Consider the following 21094-nt stretch of genomic DNA (forward strand, 5'->3'; position numbering starts at 1 on the left):
AAGAGGGGAAACAGAGATAAAAGAGGAAGAGAGTTTCAAGATACGGTAATGTGTTAGAGATTTCAAAAGCTCAAACTTGAGCACTATCAGGGGATGGTGGATGAGGAATTAAATATTACTGATTATATTATGATTGCTTTGAGGAAATGGGGATACTTATTCAGGAAATGGGAAAGACTTAAGCAAAATACAATAGTGAACTTTAAATATCAAGCAGGCTAAAAGACAGAAGAGGAAAAATTTTATTTTTACAGCTTCAGAGAGCAGACCAAGAGATGAAGTTACAAGCGATAGATTCCAACCTTAAAATAAAAATGAACAGGCTAATGATTAGAAAACAGAATGATTTGCCTTTTGAGATGGTGATTCTCTTATTACTGAAAACACTTAGGGAAGAGCTCTTTAACATCCATGATGCAAGTTGTATAAGGGATTTCTGTGAACTTGCTGAGGTGTTTTAACTATGCTAAAATTCTATGATATGTCCCTGCACTGTCTACTCCTTTGGTAAACTACTGAAGTATAGTACTGCTTATGGTAAGAACAGTTCTTTGTGTAATTTACATCTTGAAGACTTCCTGCTATAATTGACAAGCAATAGAAGTAGAAAATAGATTACTGCCTACATTTCTGGCATTATCAAAACAACTCATATATTTGAAGTAATTTAAATCATTATGTAGACTTAAGATCAGCAGTTTTCTAAATGCTCACATTTGTATATATCCTTTTCTAAACCTCCACTCACTTTTCTTTTCCTGCATGATTTGGACAATGTAAGCAAGCAACTGGATTTTCCCATCATTCTAAATTGAAGTCCCTTCATTATCTATTTTCAACATTACTGTCTTTAGTAGATTTTGTTCAGAACCTTCTGCAGACATCATGACTTAACAAGTACAATGTCTCTTCTCCCATATTAAAGATGTCACTACTTCCAAAGCAGAGGAATTCATACTTTGATGAATTTATGAAAGAAAAACCCACCAAACCCAGCATATAACTCAACAGATTCCAAACCAACTCTGCAAAGGTTTGATCTGTTCTTTCTTCTCACAGCCAACAGACAGAACCATGACCCGAAAATTTCCTAGTTACTACACTGTGAACAACCAGACTATTGGAAAGGGAGCCAAAACTAAAGCCCTCTGTCCTCTGAGAAGAGGGATACAATTCACCAAAGTAAGTATTCACTTTTTGCCCACTGGTAGAAAGGGCACAACAAAGGCCTCTAAGTGAGACCTGGAGAATGATACCATCTGTTGCACCTGTTGTGGAGAACAGCTGGTCTAGAGACCATATTGTAGATTGCAAGAAAGAGTTAATGTTTACAGAATTGCTATTTATTCCTGGGTTCAAATTCACTGCCGCAGCAAGTGTCTTGTGAAATGTGATTGAAACAGATTTTGCAAAATTTTAAGTGACCAGAGCCCTCTTTCTCTTAAACAAAAGAAACAGGAAATTGAAACTTTGTTTTTTGGCTTATGAATTTAGAAAGATGGTTTATAAGGTTACACTTGATTTTTAACTTGAGTATGTGAGTTTGCTTTGACCAGAATGTTTTTCTCTTCACATACCTTTCTAAGATTTAGTAGAATATAGTAATCAACATATAATTATATATACACATATGTATATATGTGTAAATGTATGTGGATGTACACGAAATTTTGGATACCTGCTTCTGAGGCTATAAACTGAAAGTAGCAATTCCATGTTACTATCTTGTTACGTGACAGTTACATGCACATATATTATTAGGAATATGTCAGAAGAAAATGAAAAGAACGTATACCAAGTACAGAAGATTCCTTTGAAATACTTTAAAAAGAATGTTTTTTGTTTGTTTGTTTTGTTTTGAGATGGAGTCTCACTCTGTTGCCCAGGCTGGAGTGCAGTGGCATGATCTTGGCTCACTGCAACCTCCTCCTCCTGGGTCCAAGCAATTCTCCTGTCTCAGCCTCCCGAGTAGCTGGGAATACAGGCATGCACCACCACACCTGGCTAATTTTTGTATTTTTAATAGAAATGGGGTTTCACCATGTTGGCCAGGCTGGTCTCAAACTCCTGGCCTCAGGTGATCCACCTGCCTGGGCCTCCCAAAGTGCTGGGATTACAGGCGTGAGCCACCGCATCTGGCCAACTTTTTAAAAATTTATTTATTTTGTAGAGAAGGGGTCTCGCAATGTTGCCCAGGCTGGTCTAGAAACAATATCCTTTATATGGCAGTATAATGTTGCCAATATTTGTGTCCTTCTCACAGACCTGAAGGTCAATAAAATATATAAACTATGTAGTCTAGAAAGGTAGAATGCTAAGGTTCTATGGTGTCCTCTAAAAATAATTTGCCAGTGGCATTAGAGCAATATGTTCCAAAGGCTACTATACTTTTCTCATCTTTCAGAATATCAAGTCATATACAAATGGACCTTTTAAATTTACTTGTAATGCAATCACAGCATTTTAGTTAAATTTGAATTTATGACAGGGTCATCTTTTCTGAAAATATTTCGAAAAACGGGTTTGAACTATGGGCAAGAACACGTCTTTCTGACTCAACTCCTAAGTTATTCTGTGCATCAGCAGTTTTCTGTGCATCAGTAGTTTATCCCTTTCTCTTCTTCGGAGAGAAAGAATGGAAGGGACGGGGACAGAGAACATGTTCCTCAAGGTGCCTTTGGAAGCTGGGCTATTGACAGTGCACCACCAGGGGGCAGCATAGAGCAGAGAAGCAGGAGATTGGATTTGCTCCTGCTCAGCTCTCTCCTTGATTGTCATCTAAACTCTCTGAGCCTCAGTTTCTTTATCACAGTGACTCCAGGATTTTGATATAATTATTGTCATTGTTGTTTTGAGAATTTTTTGTTGTAACTAATGACACACTTGGAGGGTCTGAAGTGCTGGGGGACATGGGTTGGGAATGCAAGGGTGGGTCACCAAGGGTCAATTTGTTTGGGGGACGATGGAAACTCCTGGAACCCTCCATTCTAAAGCACCAGTGGTTTGGCCCAAGTGCAGTGAAAGGATGGGGAAAGGGAGGGACTTCTGAGTACTGTGGGGGGTGTGGTGCTCACTAGCTTTCCCCTTACATCTAATGCAGGATGACCAGGGGGATATGTTGTGTGGTAGATTCTTGGGGCAGGGCATATAAAGATAAATATCAGTCTATTAATTTGTAAAAGGACATTGCTGTCTCAGGTATCAGAACAATCATGCCTTTGTAATAAAAGCATTCTCTCCCTTTCGACAGACTGATGTGGAAAACAAAATAATCAGAAGGTGGCTGGGTGATGACCTTTGAATTATATCTGGGTAAGATACATCCGTCTCCAACAAATGTGATCTTACTGGCCAGACCAGAACCTTTGAAGTCTAACAGCTAATGCCCTCTCTCCTCTCCTGGTATGGCATAGACACTGCCCACCAATACTGTTTTGCAACATTAGTTTTATCCATGGGCTTGGGAAAACAGTGATTATGTATCTTAAGAAGAACTGAAATAAATGATCCTTGATTTCTCTTCTGGGTTCCCTAATTTCTCTTCCCTGGTTCTTTTCTGTGATTTGTTCAGAATCATAGTATTTGTGATTCTGTGGTGTCACAAAGCAGTAACATAGCTTAATGGTAAAGACTTCTAGCACTGGAGCCAGACTGCCTGGGTCCAGATCTTGACACTAACTTGCCATGTCTCTGTGACTCTACTTTCTTTTTCTTTTCTTTTCTTTTTTTTTTTTTTTAGAAGAGTTTCGCTCTTGTTGCCCAGGGTGGAGTGTGGCACGATCTCAGCTCACTGCAACCACTGCCTCCCGGGTTCAAGTGACTCTCCTGCCTCAGCCTCCCAAGTAGCTGGGATTACAGGCATGCACCACCACGCCTGGCTAATTTTGTATTTTTAGTAGAGACAGGGTTTCGCCATGTTGGTCAGGCTGGTCTCAAACTCCAGACCTCAAGTGATCCATCTGCCTTGGCCTCCCAAAGTGCCGGGATTACAAGCATGAGCCACTGCACCCAGCCGACTCTACTTTCTTTACCTCTAACATGGGGAGACTAATAGTATCTATTTTCCAAAGCTGTCATGAAGATTAGGAGTGAAAACACATAATGCATTTGACATAGTGCTAACCATATAGTAAGCGCTGAAATTTTACATATTTTGAGAATGTACTTGCCCATTTCCTTTGTAATTTATATTTTGTGTGTGTGGCTTTAATGAACTCAATGTTAAGTAATGACTTTTCATGTTACATAACAATGTGGTGTTATAACCCGGTTAAGTACTTCATATATACATGATGCCAATTTTAGCAGTATTATTACTATTATTATTGTAATAAATCACAATGCTGAAATTTCTTAAAATTAATGAGCATATATTCTCCAGGCACAAAGAAAATAAATACCTATTTATGGTTGAAAACTTTTTCAACTCAAGCCATACCCTTCAGAGGGAGACAATCTATTGATCACTTCCAGAGCTGTCCCCTGGGAAAAAAGAGACTAGAAAAAAAGAAGCCTTGGGGATATACTTTGCATGCATTAGCAAAGTCCAAGGTGAGTTTTCTGCACAATTGTGTCAGGGTATGTTTGTGCTAGCTTATTTTTATTCTCATTGTAGGGTCAGAGTAATTAAGGAAAACATCTAGTTATGAAACACTGGTAAAAGTTACAAGATAGAGGACAATTAAAAACCACATAGATGGAACTCATTTAGCAATTCCAAGTAGACACAATTGAATTTGCTTCTTTTATGGTTGTTTTTGAATTATTCAATTCATGTAAAATATATTATCTCAAGCATTTTTAAGATTTCATCTTCCAAGGGCTTAAGATTTAATAAGCAGCAAGCTAAAAACCATAGTCAAATGTGTAAATCCTTTGTACAAATAATCGATAACATGATTTATTAGAGAATGTAATAGCCAATATAACACTTAATCTTGAGTAAATGAATAATTTGTGAAGGACTTCATGACTTTTTAAGAAATTTATAATCACATGGTAGATTTAGATCAATGCTTTGGGTAATTTCCGAATGTAAAATAATAAAAATATAATAGGATGAATTCTTGAAGTTTGGAATATAAAAGGCATGATTGATGCTGTGAAATCATGGTTTTTATTGTTTTTAAATTTTATTTATTTATTTATTTTTTGCACTTTAGCACTTTATTCCCTGAAGTTAGGAGGTGCTGCCCAGCAGCCATCATACCACCTCATCAGATTCCAGCCTGTGGACCTCTTCTAAAGCGTCCAGTATGGCCAGCTGCTTCTCCATGGCAGGGAGGTAAAGGCTGAGGTCCCTCTGCATCCCAATACTGAAAGCTTCTTTCTGGTGGTCACCTTCCTTTATGGTTAACACAGCCACAAAATCTTCATAGGATAGAGTTGACCTTAAAGCTAACGCAAAAACCACTCGAAATACCCAGCCATTGTGTTGCCGCAATGTTTTACCATATGCGTTATTCAGGGCTGTCTGGATATCCTTTTCCCCATTTTTCACTTCTGTCAAAAATCCCTTCAAAAATTTGAGACCTCTCTTCAGCCACAAGAGGGCTTCAGTCGCTGAGTTCCTAACCTGGGCTACATCCACCTCCACTTCGTGCAGCACTATCTTCTGGAGAGTGGTAAACTCTTCTTTGTTGGTTATATACTTCTGATTTACTTTCTTAATATTTCCAACAAGATCCATCTTAACAGGAGCAAACACTGTAGGGCCAAGTTTGTCTAATACTGGAACCACAGCATAACATGATGCCAAGAATGCTTCTGCGGGAATGCCACTGTCTTCCAGAAGTTCAATGTCACTAAAGCTTGTGTTCATGGTACTAAAGAAAGTTGGGATAACTTCTTTGCCTTCCTCCCAGAGGCACTCTGGAGAGCAACTTGAGTCTGATCCAGACTGAGTCGAGTTACTGTCAAGATTTTTCAGGTTTTCCATTCCATCTTCCTTCATTATTTCACCTTGGACTGTTACATTATCATCTGTATTTTCCTCACTTGATGTGCTGCAGTCTATCTCTGCAGATTTCAAATAAAAGGAATTCTTATTTTTCATTAGGATTTCTTCCTCACCATTTATTTCCATATTTAAAGATCCATTTTCACAAGTGCTCAACTCCATTTGCCTTTCCAATGAATTACGAATTGGTATAATAGGATGTTTCATCTTGCTGGACTTGAGCATGGCCAGCTGCGGTGATCCTGGTGGAGTGCGGTAGAGCAGCTCGGAGGTGAAGGCTGCATTTGCGATCTGCATGCATTCTTCCAAGGTCTTCAGAAAAGTATTACAGGTTGATTTCAGCAAAGTTCCCACATCAATTCCCTCCTCAGAATTGGACACACCAGTTGTGGTCACTTCTTTTGTTTTATCTACTTGCTGAACAAGGAGGTCACAGCAGAGTCTTAATTCTGACATTTTGGTTTTCAAGTTTTCAGCAAACTCTTTCTCCTTCTGGGTCCTACTGTCAGTCAGGCAAGCCTTGGCTGATCCCAGGGCCACCAGCCACTGCTATCTTTCAGCCACACTTCTGGACTTCAGGTAGAAATACTGTTCCCTGGGGATTATCAGGTCCACGCATGTATTATCTACAGAATGAACTTGAATTTCACAGACTGCCATTTGTATGCTCCCTTTGCAACCTTTTCAGGCATCTTCAGGAGAATCATAATAGGACAATATTCCCCCACAGAGAAGGAACCATCGAGGCTGCCAACTGCTCAGATAGTTTGGCCACTTGTACAGCACCCCCTCCATGGTGCCCACGGCCACTTGGCCCGTGCCCACCGGCCCCCTCACTGCCCAAGGCCCCAGGAGGCGAGGAGCACCAGCAGCAGGGCCATCACCCGGCGCTGCCCAGATGCCCACTCCCAGCACCCGGGCCTGGTGTGGGGACGCCCAGCCCGCCTCATCCTCGGCCCGGGGTAAATCATGGTTTTTAATTACACTTTCTTTAACTGTTGAATTATGTCTGCCTTCTAATGCCAATATTTCTAATTTGAAAAATCCCCCTCATACCCACCTCTTATTATTTAAAACAAAAACAAAACTCTATGTTTATTTTTCATATTTTTCAGTGAGGGCATCTGTGTAGTGGTATATGTGAACTGGTATAAGGACTTGCTCCCGGCTGGGCACGGTGGCTCATGCCTGTAATCCCAGCACTTTGGGAGGCCGAGGTGGGTGGATCACAAGGTCACGAGATTGAGACCATCCTGGCCAACATGGTGAAACCCCGTCTCTACTAAAAATACAAAAATTAGCTGGGTGTGGTGGCGTGCGCCTGTAGTCCCAGCTACTCTGGGGAGGCTGAGGCAGGAGAATCGCTTGAACCTGGGAGGCAGAGGTTGCAGTGAGCAGAGATGGCGTCATTGCATCCCAGCCTGGCAGCCTGGCAACAGAGCCAGACTGCATCTCAAAAAAAAAAAAAAAAAAAAAAAAAAGAACTTGCTCCCTACTACTGAAATGAATCAGAATGGCCTAGAGTTCTTAGAGTGAGATGCCTGCTGAGCACCCAGAAGCACTGCCAAGAGTGATTGTGCCTTTAATGCGTTTCCAAGCACCACAGTTTGGCTCTCAGCTTAGCAGGTGTAGAAACTCAATTTAACCCACGTATCTAGATAGCCTCTTGTGGACTCATATTAACCAAGTCATCTTAGATTGATGTATAAATCAGAAAACCAATTAATTAAGTTGCACTGGAAAATACGTACTTTTTTTGGTATAAAATAACTTATTTACATAATTTTTATATATATATATATAACATAATGGCTACTATGTACCTTTTTTATCTAAGCATTTCTAAGGTTCATGTAGCCAGAGACTGGTCAAATGTTGGTGCCCACTGTGACTAAGGTACCTGGCACACTGTTTTGCACATAGGAGCTATTTAATAAATGTTGGGAGAAAAGCTGAGTGTTGGGAGAGAAGCTGAGGCAGGGCTTGAATGTCTGACATAATATAAAAAAGTCTTGAAACATGTCTGGGATCCAGGGTCTAAAACCCCTCGTGGCCTTTGGAACACCAAGCTCTGTGCCAAAGGGTGGAAGGCTACCCTGATGCACTATAATCTAAGCCCAGGGCATAAAACCCCTCATGGCTTGGAAAGAATCCAGGGCTCATGGCCTCTGGAATGTGTCTAGACTGGCTGGCTCCTTGCTCCCTGCTCTCCCAGGATCTATTGTATCTTGAGTTAAAAGAACCTGCTCTCCATTATCTCAACTAGCAGAGCATATGCTAAACCGTCACAGCTGTAAATCATGTGCTTAATGCAATACTCCCTTTCAACCCCACATTCTCACCACCTGTTTCTTTGTTTGATCACCAATAAACAGTCTGGGCTTCCAGGGCTCGGGGACTTCACAGCCTCCATACTTGCATTGGCCCCCTGGACCCACTTTCTCTCTCAAACTGTCTTTTCTCATTCCTTTCACTCTTCCAGACTTCGTCGTCCCCAAAATCTGGTGTTGGGTCCGATCACCCCAACAATAGATGCTTAAAAAAAAAAAAAAAAAAGAAAAAAAAAATTAAGAAACAACAACAACAAAATGGAGTAAGACTAAGTGAAATGCTGTTGAAATCCCAAGTGCTTAGTATTCCATCCCACCTTCTTAAAGAACATACATATGATAATTAATATTAGTTTTTCAGATTCTGTATTTTTTCTTGAGAAAAAAATTGGATTCTTCTAGACTCCTTGATTGTCAGTCTTCTTGATTCTCTTTATAACTCAGTCTTACTTTAGAGATAATAGATTCTAACTGATGAAGTATCAACTTTTCCAGTTAAAAATCTTCAACCCTACCTCTCAGAAACTTAACCCTGGTAAGCTTATTCAAACTTCCCAAGTCTCCCTAGTATCTATTAATAGACAATACCTTTCTTCTTTGAGGTAATCTCTCTAAATTCAGAGACCCCCTTCTTCACCTGCATTTGTCATCTATAAAGAGCAACTGAAAGAATAGCTAATGCTCAATTTTAGTGGTTAATACATGTTAACATATATTTTCCCCTTTGGGGAAAAGAGCAATCCCATATCAATGGCTGGCACCCCAAGTGAGAAGGCAAGAGAAAGAGGAAAGAAAAAGAAAGAAAGAGAAAGAGAGAGAGAGAGAAGAAAGAATGAATGAATGAACGCATTCTGGTGGCAGAGTAGGAAGCTTGGGCCCACCTCAAACCAGCCCACAGACACAGCAATTCAGCAACAATTCATGGACAAATTCCTTTGTGAGAAATCAGAAATGAATTGAAAGACTTCTGCATGCCAGGAGACTATGAAACCAACTCACTGAAACTATTAGGGAGATTCAAGACACCCTCTTGCTAGAGACACTGCCCTGGCACAGTGCCATACAATCAAGAAGAGACCCACTAGCTCCAAGTTTCACCTAGAGGATAAAAGGGGTTGGTTCACAGCATCCTAACTCTTTCTAAGGGGGCTCCAGAAAGGACTCGCTTCTGTTTTTCCAGTCTTGGAACTCTGAAAGATTTGGCACAGTCTAACCACCTGGAGGAAAATGGATACAGTGACTTGGGCTGGTAGATGTCATTGTTCCTCTCCCCTGCTCAGCACAGAGCAAGCTTATGAGAATGCCAGCATTTAGCCTCTCCTGAGGAGGGAAAGAATTGGTCCATGTGTCCAGTACCATAACTCCTCCAGGCCTTCCCAAAGAACTTGCATCTGTCTCACCAGTCCTGAAGCTGTAATGGGTTCAGTACAATCTAGTCACCTGGAGGAGAGAAGTAACAGTAGCTCTGGCTAGTAGATGCCATAGCTCTCCCCTACCCATGGCTTAGCACAGGGCAAATAGGCAAAACAGAGCTAACTGCTTCTTCTTGGGGAGGGAAGGAGTTGGAAGAGACCCTCATAATCTATGACTAGGCTGACTGGTGGGGGTCTTCACCTTTACCATGCCAGTTTATGAAGACTGAGAGAGGTACCCGCTTTGTCTAACATGTAGACACAACACAGTGGGTCAAGAAAAATGAAGCACCAGGCAAAGATGTTCCAAACAATGGAACAAAATAAATCTTCAGAAAATGACCTAATGAAACAGTTATTTAACTTGTCTGACAGAGAATTAAAAATAGCTCTCATGAAGATGCTCATTGAGGTTAAGAGAAACAATGCATGAACAAAATGAGAATTTCAAGGAAGAGGTAGAAAATATTTAAAAGCATCAAGAGAAATATAACAGATATGAAGCTGAAGAACACAAATGACCTGAAAAATTCACTAGAGGGGTTCAGCAGCATACTAGATCAAGCAGAAGAAAGGATCAGTGAACTCAAAGACAGGTCACTGGTAATAATTCCTTCAGAGGAGCAAAAAGAAAAAAGAATGAAAAAGTAAAAGTAAGCCTAAGAGAATTACAGAACACCATTAAGCAGACCAAATATGTATTGTGAGAGTTTCAAAAGCAGAAGAAAGAGAGAAAGAATGAGAAAACTTATTCAAAGAAATAACAACTGACAGCTTCTCAAATCTGAGAAGTTTTTCAGATTCTGTATTTTTTCTTGAGAAAAAAAATTGGATTCTTCTAGATTCCTTGATTGTCAGTCTTCTTGATTCTCTTTATAACTCAGTCTTACTTTAGAGATAATAGATTCTAACTGATGAAGTATCAACTTTTCCAGTTAAAAATCTTCAACCCTACCTCTCAGAAACTTAACCCTGGTAAGCTTATTCAAACTTCCCAAGTCTCCCTAGTATCTTTAATAGACAATACCTGAGGAAGGGAATGAACATCCAAATCCAAGAAATCCAAAGGGATGCCAAATATGAACCTAGGGAAATCCATGGGCCAGGCACAGTGACTCACTCCTGTAATCCCAGCACTTTGGGAGGCCAAGGCGGGCAGATCATTTGAGGTCAGGAGTTCGTGAGAAGCCTGACCAACATGATGAAACCCCATCTCTACTAAAAATACAAAAAGTAGCTGGGCATGGTGGCGGGTGCCTGTAATCCCAGCTACTTGGGAGGCTGAGGCACGAGAATCACTTGAAACTGAGAGGCAGTGGTTGCAGTGAGCCAAGATCATTCCACTGCACTTGAGCCTAGGCAACAGAGCAAGACTTCAACTCAAAAAAAAAAAAAAAAAGAAAAAAGAAAAAAAAGAAGAAAGAAAGAGAAGAAAAAGAAAAAAAAAGAAATCCACACTAAAATGCATTATAATCGAATTGTCAAAAGTCAAAGACAATACCAATTTTGAAAGCAGCAAGAGAAACAATTTGTCACATACAAGGGGTCCTCCAGTAGATTATCAGCAGATTTTTCAGCAGAAACCTCACAAGCCAAAAGGGAGTAGGATGATATATTTGAAGTACTGAAAGAAGAAAACCTGCCAACAAAGAATACCATACCCAGAAAAACTCTCCTTCAAAAATGAAAGAGAGAAAGCAGAAACCTCACAAGCCAAAAGGGAGTGGGATGATATATTCGAAGTACTAAAGAAGAAAGCCTGCCAGCCAAGAATACCATACCCAGAAAAACTCTCCTTCAAAAATGAAAGCGAGATAAAGACTTTCCCAGACAAACAAAAGCTGAAGTTCATCACCACTAGACCTACCTTAAAATAAATGCTTTAAAAAGTTCTTCAAGTTGAAACAAAAGGCCACTAAGCAGTAACTCAATAGCAGAAGAGTGTGAAATGTATTGGCAGAGGAGGCATAACTTATAGCTTGTTACTGGCAACACACAATTTGCCATCTGCTATAATTTCTGACCACTGATCTGCTTTTACCTGATATAAAAGATGTTTGTGGGCTGGACACAGTGGCTCACACTTGTAATCCCAGCATTTTAGGAGGCCAAGGCGAGTGGATCACTTGAGATCAGGAGTTCAAGACCAGCCTGGTCAACATGGTGAAACCCTGTCTGTACTAAAAATACAAAATTAGCCAGGCATGGTGGTGGGTGCCTGAAATCTCAGCTACTTGGGAGGCTGAGACAGGAGAATCACTTGAACCTGGGAGGTGGAGGTTGCAGTGAGCCGAGATGGTGCCACTGCACTCCAATATAGGTGACAGAGAGAAACTCTGTCTCATACTAATGATAATAATAATAATAATAAATAAAAGATGTTTGTGAGCAGGAAAAAGACCTCATCTTTCTATCATCAGTTTCTATCAACTCAAAGTTCCAACTGAAAAGATAATGCAACTAACTAAGCGTACCATGTAGCAGCTAACTGAAGGACAATGACTAAAATATCTTACTGGGTTTCTGATTGTTTAAAAGTTATTACCCAAGAAGAGCCCATTTTGTAGGATAACAAATGTAGAACAATTCAAGCGTTGCACTGCTGTTGCCATTCATATTTAGCTTGGAGATAACAAGACACACAAAAATAACACTCCTCTGTCTGTATTTATCCTGCAATCATATGTGCCTAATTAAACTGTATTCAGAACTATGCATGTAAATCATGATAAATCTTTCAGATCCAAATTAAGGTAATGGGATAGTCCTGGTCTCAAAGCCAAATTTAAAATCTAGGTCCATATCCAACTAGAAAAGATCCTCAGTGCTTTTCCCAGGTCATTTTATAATACTGGAACCATAGAGATTTTGACACAACATGTTTGACTTTGCCTCCTTAGAGTTTCTAGAGTGACAAAGCAATTGTTTTCTTTTGTTTTGTTTTTTGAGATGGAGTCTTGCTGTTGCCCTGGCTGGAGTGCAGTGGTGTGATCTCGGCTCACTGCAATCTCTGCCTCCTGGATTCAAGTGATTCTCCTGCCTCATTCTCCCAAGTAGCTGGGACTACAGGCTTCTGCCACCACACCAGGCTAATTTTTTTTTTTTTTTTTTTTTTGAGGTGGAGTCTTGCTCTGTCACCAGGCTAGAGTGCACTGGCATGATCTTGGCTCACTGCCATCTCCGCCTCCTAGGTTCAAGCAATTCTCCTGCCTCAGCCTCCCCAGTAGCTGGGACTACAGGCATACACAACCACACTTAGCTAATGTTTTGTATTTTTAGTAGAGACGGGGTTTCAGCGTGTTGGCCAGGATGCTCTCTATCTCTTGACCTCATGATCCGCCCGCCTCAGCCTCCAAAAGTGCTGGGATTCCCCCGGCCTAATTTTAGTATTTTTTGTAGAGACAAGGTTTTACCATGTTGGCCAGGCTGGTCTCGAACTGCTGACCTCAAGTGATCTGCCTGCCTCCACCCCCAAAGTGCTGGGATTAGAGGCATGAGCCACCGTGCTTGGCCCAATTGTTTTTTAATTTGATGATGAGGAGTCTTCTGATATTTAGACCCCTACTCAGTATAACACCAAGAAAATCCCAAAGGAAAGAATCTTGATTAAAAGGTTATGTTTAACATAATAATCAAACAGTAATAATATTTATTTCTGAGAAAGTAAACTCAAATACCAGGGTTAGGGTGGCAGGATAATTTATTTTCATGGCATATCTTTTTACCCTGTTTAAATAGTTTAATATGATACATATTAATTTTCAGAAATAATGATCATGGACTTTTCAAATAGTATGGCAAAAAAGAAAAATAACTTCTTATATTCAATTTCCATATTTCTATATTTGAAACAAACTGCTACTTTTTACTTCAGAATTATGCATATGTCTTGAGAATAAAGATCTCATCCTGTCTGACTTTTGGGGCCCAGGGTTGTATAACAGTTTTCTATATGAGGAAGTTATAAAGTCAAATAAGTCCCTCATTCTAATTTTTGGCCCAAACCAGGACCATGTATACCCAAAACAAAGAACTACATAACTGACAGCTCAAGACTTCCACGGTTGCTGGTTGATCAGTCACCTGAACAACTCAGAACTCTGCTTAGAAAGTAGACAGTAAACACAAGATCACAATGGTGTCCAATGGGTGATGCCAAGAAATATTGTGGGCTTTATCCTGCCCTGGGTCACAGCCTCAAACACAATATTGAGTTGCAAGCATAATGTAAGTCCAGGGTGGAAGCATGCACAGAAGTCAGACCTCCTCTCTTTGCTTTCTTTTCTAGCAAATGCCTAGGGAAATTTTCCTTCTTAAGGCTATTACTATTATCTTTATTATTAATGCTAAAATAACAATGTTGAGAATTATAATCATTGTGATGATGCTAATAATGACTAGTATTAATCAGAAGTCTGTTCTGGCCAAGTCCTTTTCTAGTATTTTAAATATATTTTCTCATTTAACTTTCAGAACAACTCTATGAAGTTTTATTTTTTTCATTACACAAATGAGGAAATTGTGGCCTAGCGAGTTACATAACTTGCTTAAGATCTCACAGCAACTAAGTGGCATAACCCATGCTGAACTTTTAGATTGTTTGACTCCAGAGTCTAGTTTCTTTCTTTTTTTTCCTTGAGACAAAGAGTCTCATTCCATCATCCAGGCTGGAGTGCAGTGGCGCAATCTTGGCTCACTGCAATCTCCACCTCCCAGGTTCAAGCAATTCTCCTGCCTCAGCCTCCCAAGTAGCGGGGATAACAGGCGCATGCCACCACACCCGGCTAATTTTTGTATTTTTAGTAGAGACAGGGTTTCACCACATTGACCACTCTGGTCTCGAACTCCTGACCTCAAGTGATCCACCTACCTCAGCCTCCCAAAGTGCTGGGATTACAGGTGTGAGCCACCACACCCGGCCAACTCCAGAGTCTATTTTCTTAACTTGTACTTTTAGCCATTCTAATCTTCAATCCCAGTAGTGAAATTAGTTGCATAACGCATGCCAACAAGAGAATCCGAGCTCTTTAGATTTCTAAAAATCTCATTAGATTGTTTTTACATTTACTTTTCGGTCAATCTTGAATTATCTAAGGGAAGATATGTATATCTAGCCCTCTTGGGTTACCTACATTATTGCTTTGCTAATTTTTGTTTATCCCTTAGGATTCATGTCCTATCCTATCAGGGAAGGGGGGAAACCAGAAGAGCTAGAAGATAGATCAGTCAATTGTGTTACAATAACAGCTTTGAGTACAGCTGAGAGGCTTTGAAACTAACACATAAAATTAAGCTTCAGGATTATCTGCTTCTTTAGTACTTCATTCATCTGGATATAATGAGATGAGTCAGCCAGTAGCCAAATCCCACTTAACAATTGTAATGTAAGTATTAAAAGAAAAACTTTACATATTATACTTCTGCCATTGTTGCCCAAATAATTTTGCATAATTTATGTTTTCTTTTTATGGTTGGAATTCTGCAAATATAATTTATGAATAGCATTTAATTGCTATTAAATTATAAAGGCAAGCTAATATATTAATTACTTTCATATCTATTTTTTCCTCTTTTGCTTTACTATAATTTTTCAGAAACTAGCCATATTAATAATCCAAAAGTGATGCGGACAAATCAGAATCTGTCTCATATGTAATGATTTCTAGACATGATAATCCACAATTTCCCTTGATATTTCTTTCCTGAATTTTTCAGTACTCATTGAAGGAATTGCTCTCTCATATCTAAATCCTATTCCTGTGGATGAGACGCATTTCTTACTGCTCCATCCCTGGGAGAAAAAGAGTAGCTTGCCATAGGAACAGGGAAGGGTTACTTTATATACTATGAAATGTTCTGAGTTTTATATATGTGGAAAAGATCCAGAAATTAAATTTTAATAAGCCTCCAGATTTGGGCAGCAATCAAAGGTTTTCTCTATAGCAACAATTACACACATCACTGATCTGAGATCAAATATTTATGTCTTCTCCTACATGCTAGAGAACTAGCATTTTGCTAGTTACTGATATTACCAGGGCAATTCAATAGAGGGCAAAAGAGACTAGAAATGTCATTTCACATTGGAAATTGTAAGAAAAAGCAATAACAAGCCTGGAAAAGATTAAATGCAATTGGAAATGAGTCTAAACTGAAATAAAATACTGTATTTTGGTAGATTTTAGTAGGGCTATAATTTTAACTTCTACTAAAAAACTGTCGTTTTGCCTATCGCTGAAAAGAAGACACAAAAGAAGACAAAACCTGATGCTAGCAGGAAACAAAAGCTCTTCCCCATTTCCTAAAAGTACTTTCTTTTCTAGAAGTATATTGTTTGAAGGAGACTCTTCCATTATGCCTTGGGGAAAATGTAACCATTTTTTAAAAAATGAAATATAAATTATTCTCCCCTTTGGAAAAACTTTGTTTCCTTTGGTGTTGTTAACATAGAAAGCAGTGACAGAATAATTTCTGCTCATTGCAGGACCCCATCAAACAATAACAATGTCTCATTTACCTTAAAGGACTAGAGTTTGCTTTGCATTGCCAGCAATATCACCACCACCATTATCACCACATTATCAGTTGCTATACTGTAATATCTTTGGGTGTGCAATCTTGCAGTAAATGCTCCTGCACCAGGTACTTTTCCAGAACTATTATAGAGCTACCTTTGAAGAATTTGTGATTTAGGAACTTACACTAAATTATTATATCCCCATCTTAGATGACTTTATTTCTTTTCTGTTCATATTTCTGGTGATTTTCGTTGATTTCAAAGAAGCTATAAAATTCTGTTATTTATTCTCAGTGGGTTCCAAATACACAACCCAACTGGCCTCTCTGGGACCTCCATCTCCACTGGGGCCTCTAAACTAGGAATGGCTGCAGTAAGGATATGGTCCTTGGATGAAGTGCTTGTATAATCCAGATCAGCAGGCAGGGCTCGGCGAGAAAAGGGAACTGGTCATGGATGGCAGGCAGTTCTAAACGAATGGCCTGCCTGGCCAGAATTCAGAAGAGGGAGAGAACACTGGGTCTACCTGAGTCTGGAAAGGCTTCACGGAGAAGGATCTTGAAGGAGGGATAAAGTTCACAGGGGGCTAAGAGTGGAGGAAAGTTGATCTCCAGATGATGTAAACGTGAAGATGATGTAATGTGAAGTAATGGGTAGATGGAAGGAGCAAGGAATGTTCAGGAAGCTGTAAAGAGACCTGTCTGGCTATGGTAGTGTTTACGAAGACAAGAAGTAGGAGGTAAGGGTGAACAAGCAGGTTGTAGCCGGCCTTGAATGGCAGGCTCAGAGATCTGAATTTCATTCTCCATTCATGTGGGAGTTGCTGAAGATTTCTGAAATAGGGAAGTGACAGGATGAAAGTGCTGTTCAAAAAAGATGAATGCGGAAGCTAAATGATAGGGCCCAACTCCCCATCTCTCTGGGAGGGTTAGAAGCTTAAATTTGACAAATGCCAATTAGCAGACCCAGATGGATTTCACATAGATCCATTCCCCTTCCAGCTTTTTATGATTTTTCACTTCCCTAACTCTGCTCAAGCCCTTGCCATGCCCCCTTCCTACTCCCTCATTCTCCCTTTGAAAAGCCCCATCACCAGCCACCCAGCCTGCCAGCTCATGCCTGTACTCCCAGCACTTTGGGAGGCTGAGGTGGGTGAATCACCTGAAGCCAGGAGTTTGAGACCAGCCCGGCCAACATGGTGAAACCCTATCTCTACTAAAAATACAAAAATTAGCTGGGCATGGCAGCGCACACCTGTAATCCCAACTACTCGGGAGGCTAAGGCAGGAGAACCACCTGAACTCAGGAAACGGAGGTTGCAGTGAGCCGAGATCGCACCAATGCACTCCGGCCTGGGTAACAGAGTGAGACTCTGTCTAAAAAAATAAAAAAGAAAAGGAAAAACAAAAGAAAAGCCCCATCACCTCTGTACAACTTGGGGTGGAGTTCAACTCTTCCTCACTGTCAGTAGTTATTAAATAAAATCTGTTTTACCATTTTAACTGATGTGTGGCTGTTTTTCTTTGACAGAGGCCTGAGGTTTAAACAATTTGAGGAACCTTCTTCAAGAAAAGGAGTACAAAATCACAAATACAAAACTAAATATGTGGCTTTGGAAGGGGCATATGCAAATGAGGGCCCCTGAGCATAAGCAACTTTAGCTTCCTGATAAATCTTCATCTGGTTGACCAGATAGACAAGGTGTCTGCTTTCTTGAAGCTTAGGTTCTAGAGGGAGTGGAGAGGAGATATAGGCAATAAGCAAGTACACAAATGGGAATTTTTAGAGAATAATAATTACTCTGAAGCAAGTAAACTGGCATGGTAGAGTGGGGAGGAGGAGAAGAGAACAAGAAGAGCTCTGCTTTCGGGCATGGTGGCTCACGCCTGTAATCCTAGCACTTTGGGAGGCCAAGGCAGTGGATGACCTGAGGTCAGGAGTTCGAGACAAGCCCAGTCAACATGGCAAAATCCTGTCTCTACAAAAATACAAAAATTAGCAGGGCACAATGGCGTGTGCCTGTAGTCCCAGCTACTTGGGAGGCTGAGGCAGGGGAATTGCTTGAACCCAGGAGGCAGAGGGTGCAGTGAGCCAAGATCGCACCACTGCACTACAGCCTGGACAACAAAGCAATACGGTCTCAAAAACAAAAATAAAAAATAAAAAAGAAGAGATCTGCTTCCACTGGGCTGTCTGGGTAGGTCAACTGCATTCCAGGCAGATAGTATGTCTGAGAGACAGGTATAAGCCATATGGCAGGACATACCAAGTGGAATAGAACATGAGGTCCAGGATGTTAGGCAGGAAACAGACCATGTAGGGCCTTGTAGGCTACTGTGAGGTTCAGAAGCTGGATTTAGTTTTAAGCATTTTGGTGATCTATTGCTACATAACAAACTATCTCAAAACTTGGTATTTTAATGCAATTACCATTTGATTATTTCTCACAATTCTGTGAGTTGACAGGCTCAGCTGCGTGGTTCTTCTGCTTTGTGTGATGTCAGCTGGGGCCACAGTTAGTTGAGGGTTCCACTAAACTGGACAGTCAAGATGGCTCAGTCACTTTTCTAGCACCTTGGCTGAGATGACTAGACTGCAGGACTCTGCTGGACATTGGCACAACTTGACTCTCTCTCTCTCTCTCTCCATGTTGTTTCAGAGTCTCTCTAATGCAAAGATATCCAATCTTTCGCCTTCCCTGGGCCACACTGGAAGAAGAAGAATTGTCTTGGGCAAAACATAAAATACACTAACAGAAATGATAGCTGATGAACTAAAATTAAAAAAAATCACAAAAAAATCTCATAATGTTTTAAGAAAGTTTACAAATTTGTGTTGGGCCACATTCAAAGTTGCAGGCTGCATGTTGCCTGCAGGCTGTGGGTTGGACAAGCTTGCTCTAATGTGATCTCTCCAAGATACATAGACCTCTCATATGAAAGCTCACGGAATCTAAAAGTGCAAAAGTAGAAGCTGCTGAGACTTCTTAAAGCTTCAGCTTTAAAATTGGCACAGTATCACTTCTGTATTCTATTGGCTGAAGTGAGTGACAGCACTCAGATTAAATGAGGGAGGTGAACACATGAGCATGTGAATATGGAGAGACATGGTTCACTGGAGGCCAGCTATCACAGAAGCCACTTACCTTTTAAAAGACCACTCTGGTTGTGGAGTATGAACTGCAATGTTAAATTAGCTTAACAATAACCCATGTTGGGCACAGTGGCTCACGCCTATAATCCCAGCACTTTGGGAGGCCGAGGCAGGTGGATCGCCTGAAGTCAGGAGTTCGAGACCAGCCTGACCAATATAGTGAAACCCCATCTCTACTAAAAATACAAAAATTAGCCAGGCACGGTGGTGTGCGCCCATAGTCACAGCTACTCAGGAGGCTGAGACAGGAGAATTGCTTGAACCCAGGAGGCGGAGATTGCAGCGATCCAAGATTGCGCCATTGCACTCCAGCCTGGGCGACAGAGCAAGGCTCCATCTCAAACAAAACAAAACAAAACAAAACAAAACAAAACAAAACAAAAACAATAACCCACAACGCTAGAACCAACTTGGGGATGAATTGCAGTGAGACAAGAATAGAAATAGAGGTCAGTTAGAAGGCAATGGTAATACTCCAGGTAAGATGTGGTGATTGCTTGAACTATGGTGGTAGCTGTGGATATGGAAAGAAATAGATAAACTCGAGGATGGGATGAGAAAGTATATTCACCCAATAGTAATTAATGTCTGGCATATGTTAAAATAAAAAGTAGAGTAAGGCATTAGGACTGTAGTCATCAGGCAGCTATTAAAGATTTCTTGATGGGGAAATTAATAGAAGGAAAGTCATGTTTTAAGAAGATTTATGTGGGAGCAGAGTACAGAGTGGATTCTGGTAGAAACAGAGCACAAGAGAGGAAGAAAGTCCTGAGGTAGGAGACAAGTTAGCAAGTCCATTCTTCCCATGATCCAAGGATTAGACACTAAGTCCTAAACCATAGTGACAGCAGACAATATGGAAAGGATGAGAAGCCACAAGATGTGAGAAACATCATGAAGGCAGTGTTGACAGTACTTAGTGACTGCTTTGATGTGGAGATCAGGAAAAGAAAGGACATTCTTTAGGGAAAAGAAGAAATTAGTGATGGGTCCAGCAATCAGGATTAATTTACCAAGGTTCCAAGCCAGGGTGGTGGAGATAGCTGGTACCACTGACAGAACTAGGAAGGTTAGGAGAGGGAACTGGCTTTGGAGAAAAATATAACATGTTCTCTGCCACACCTGTTGCTGTTGGTAGGGTCATTTAAATAGGAACACTAAGTCAGAAATGCCTTAGAAATACAAGGGTGGGGCCAGGCGTGGTGGTTCACACCTGTAATTCTAGCAATTTGGAAGGCTGAGGTGAGATGATTGCTTGAGTCCAGGAGTTCGAGACCAGCCTGGGCAACATAGCGAGACCCCATCTTTAAGAAAAATTTAAAAACTAGCCGAGTGTGGTGGCACATGCCTGTAAGTCCCAGGTACTTGGGAGTCTGAGGTGAGAGGATTACTTCAGCCCAGGAGTTCAAGGTTGCATGCCACTGTACTCCAGCCTGGGTGACAGAGTGAGACCCAGTCTCAAAGAAAAAAAAAAGGAAGAAAGAAGGAATATAAGATTGGACCTCATGGGAGAGCCATAGAGGTAGATCCATCGTAATGTACATAGAGGTGCAGGTTGAAGCAATGAGAGAGAACAGCCCTAGCAGGAATGGGCTGTTGAGGGACAGAGAGAACAGAGAGTCAAGGGCAAAATGTTTTCAAAGTTCAGATGTGAAAAAATGAGAGGATAGGAATGGTTGGTAGACTCAAAGGCTGCAGGCTGGGTGTGGTGGCACATGCCTAT

General features: G+C 40.7%; 1 protein-coding gene across 8 annotated transcripts in view; it reads right to left on the reverse strand.

Annotated features, from left to right (window-relative positions):
* Positions 1 to 224: 224 nt before the first annotated feature.
* Positions 225 to 21094, reverse strand: part of LOC129009682 (pleckstrin homology domain-containing family A member 8-like) — a 48027-nt gene continuing 27157 nt past the window's right edge. For 3 of the 8 annotated variants that reach the window (XM_063672668.1, XM_063672667.1, XM_063672665.1), the window contains exons 3-4: positions 8302 to 8494; positions 225 to 6554 (exon numbers count right to left, since the gene is read on the reverse strand). In XM_063672668.1, coding sequence (XP_063528738.1) covers positions 5204 to 6415 — 1212 coding nt within the window. In that variant the 5' untranslated portion in view covers positions 6416 to 6554; positions 8302 to 8494 and the 3' untranslated portion in view covers positions 225 to 5203. Of the gene's footprint in view, positions 6586 to 8301; positions 8495 to 18648; positions 18927 to 21094 lie in introns of all 8 variants that reach the window. The other 5 variants (XM_063672663.1, XM_063672662.1, XM_063672664.1 and 2 more) reach the window with 4 other exon arrangements.

Source organism: Pongo pygmaeus, chromosome 10, assembly GCF_028885625.2.
Source record: "Pongo pygmaeus isolate AG05252 chromosome 10, NHGRI_mPonPyg2-v2.0_pri, whole genome shotgun sequence".
Taxonomy (NCBI): Eukaryota; Metazoa; Chordata; class Mammalia; order Primates; family Hominidae; genus Pongo; species Pongo pygmaeus.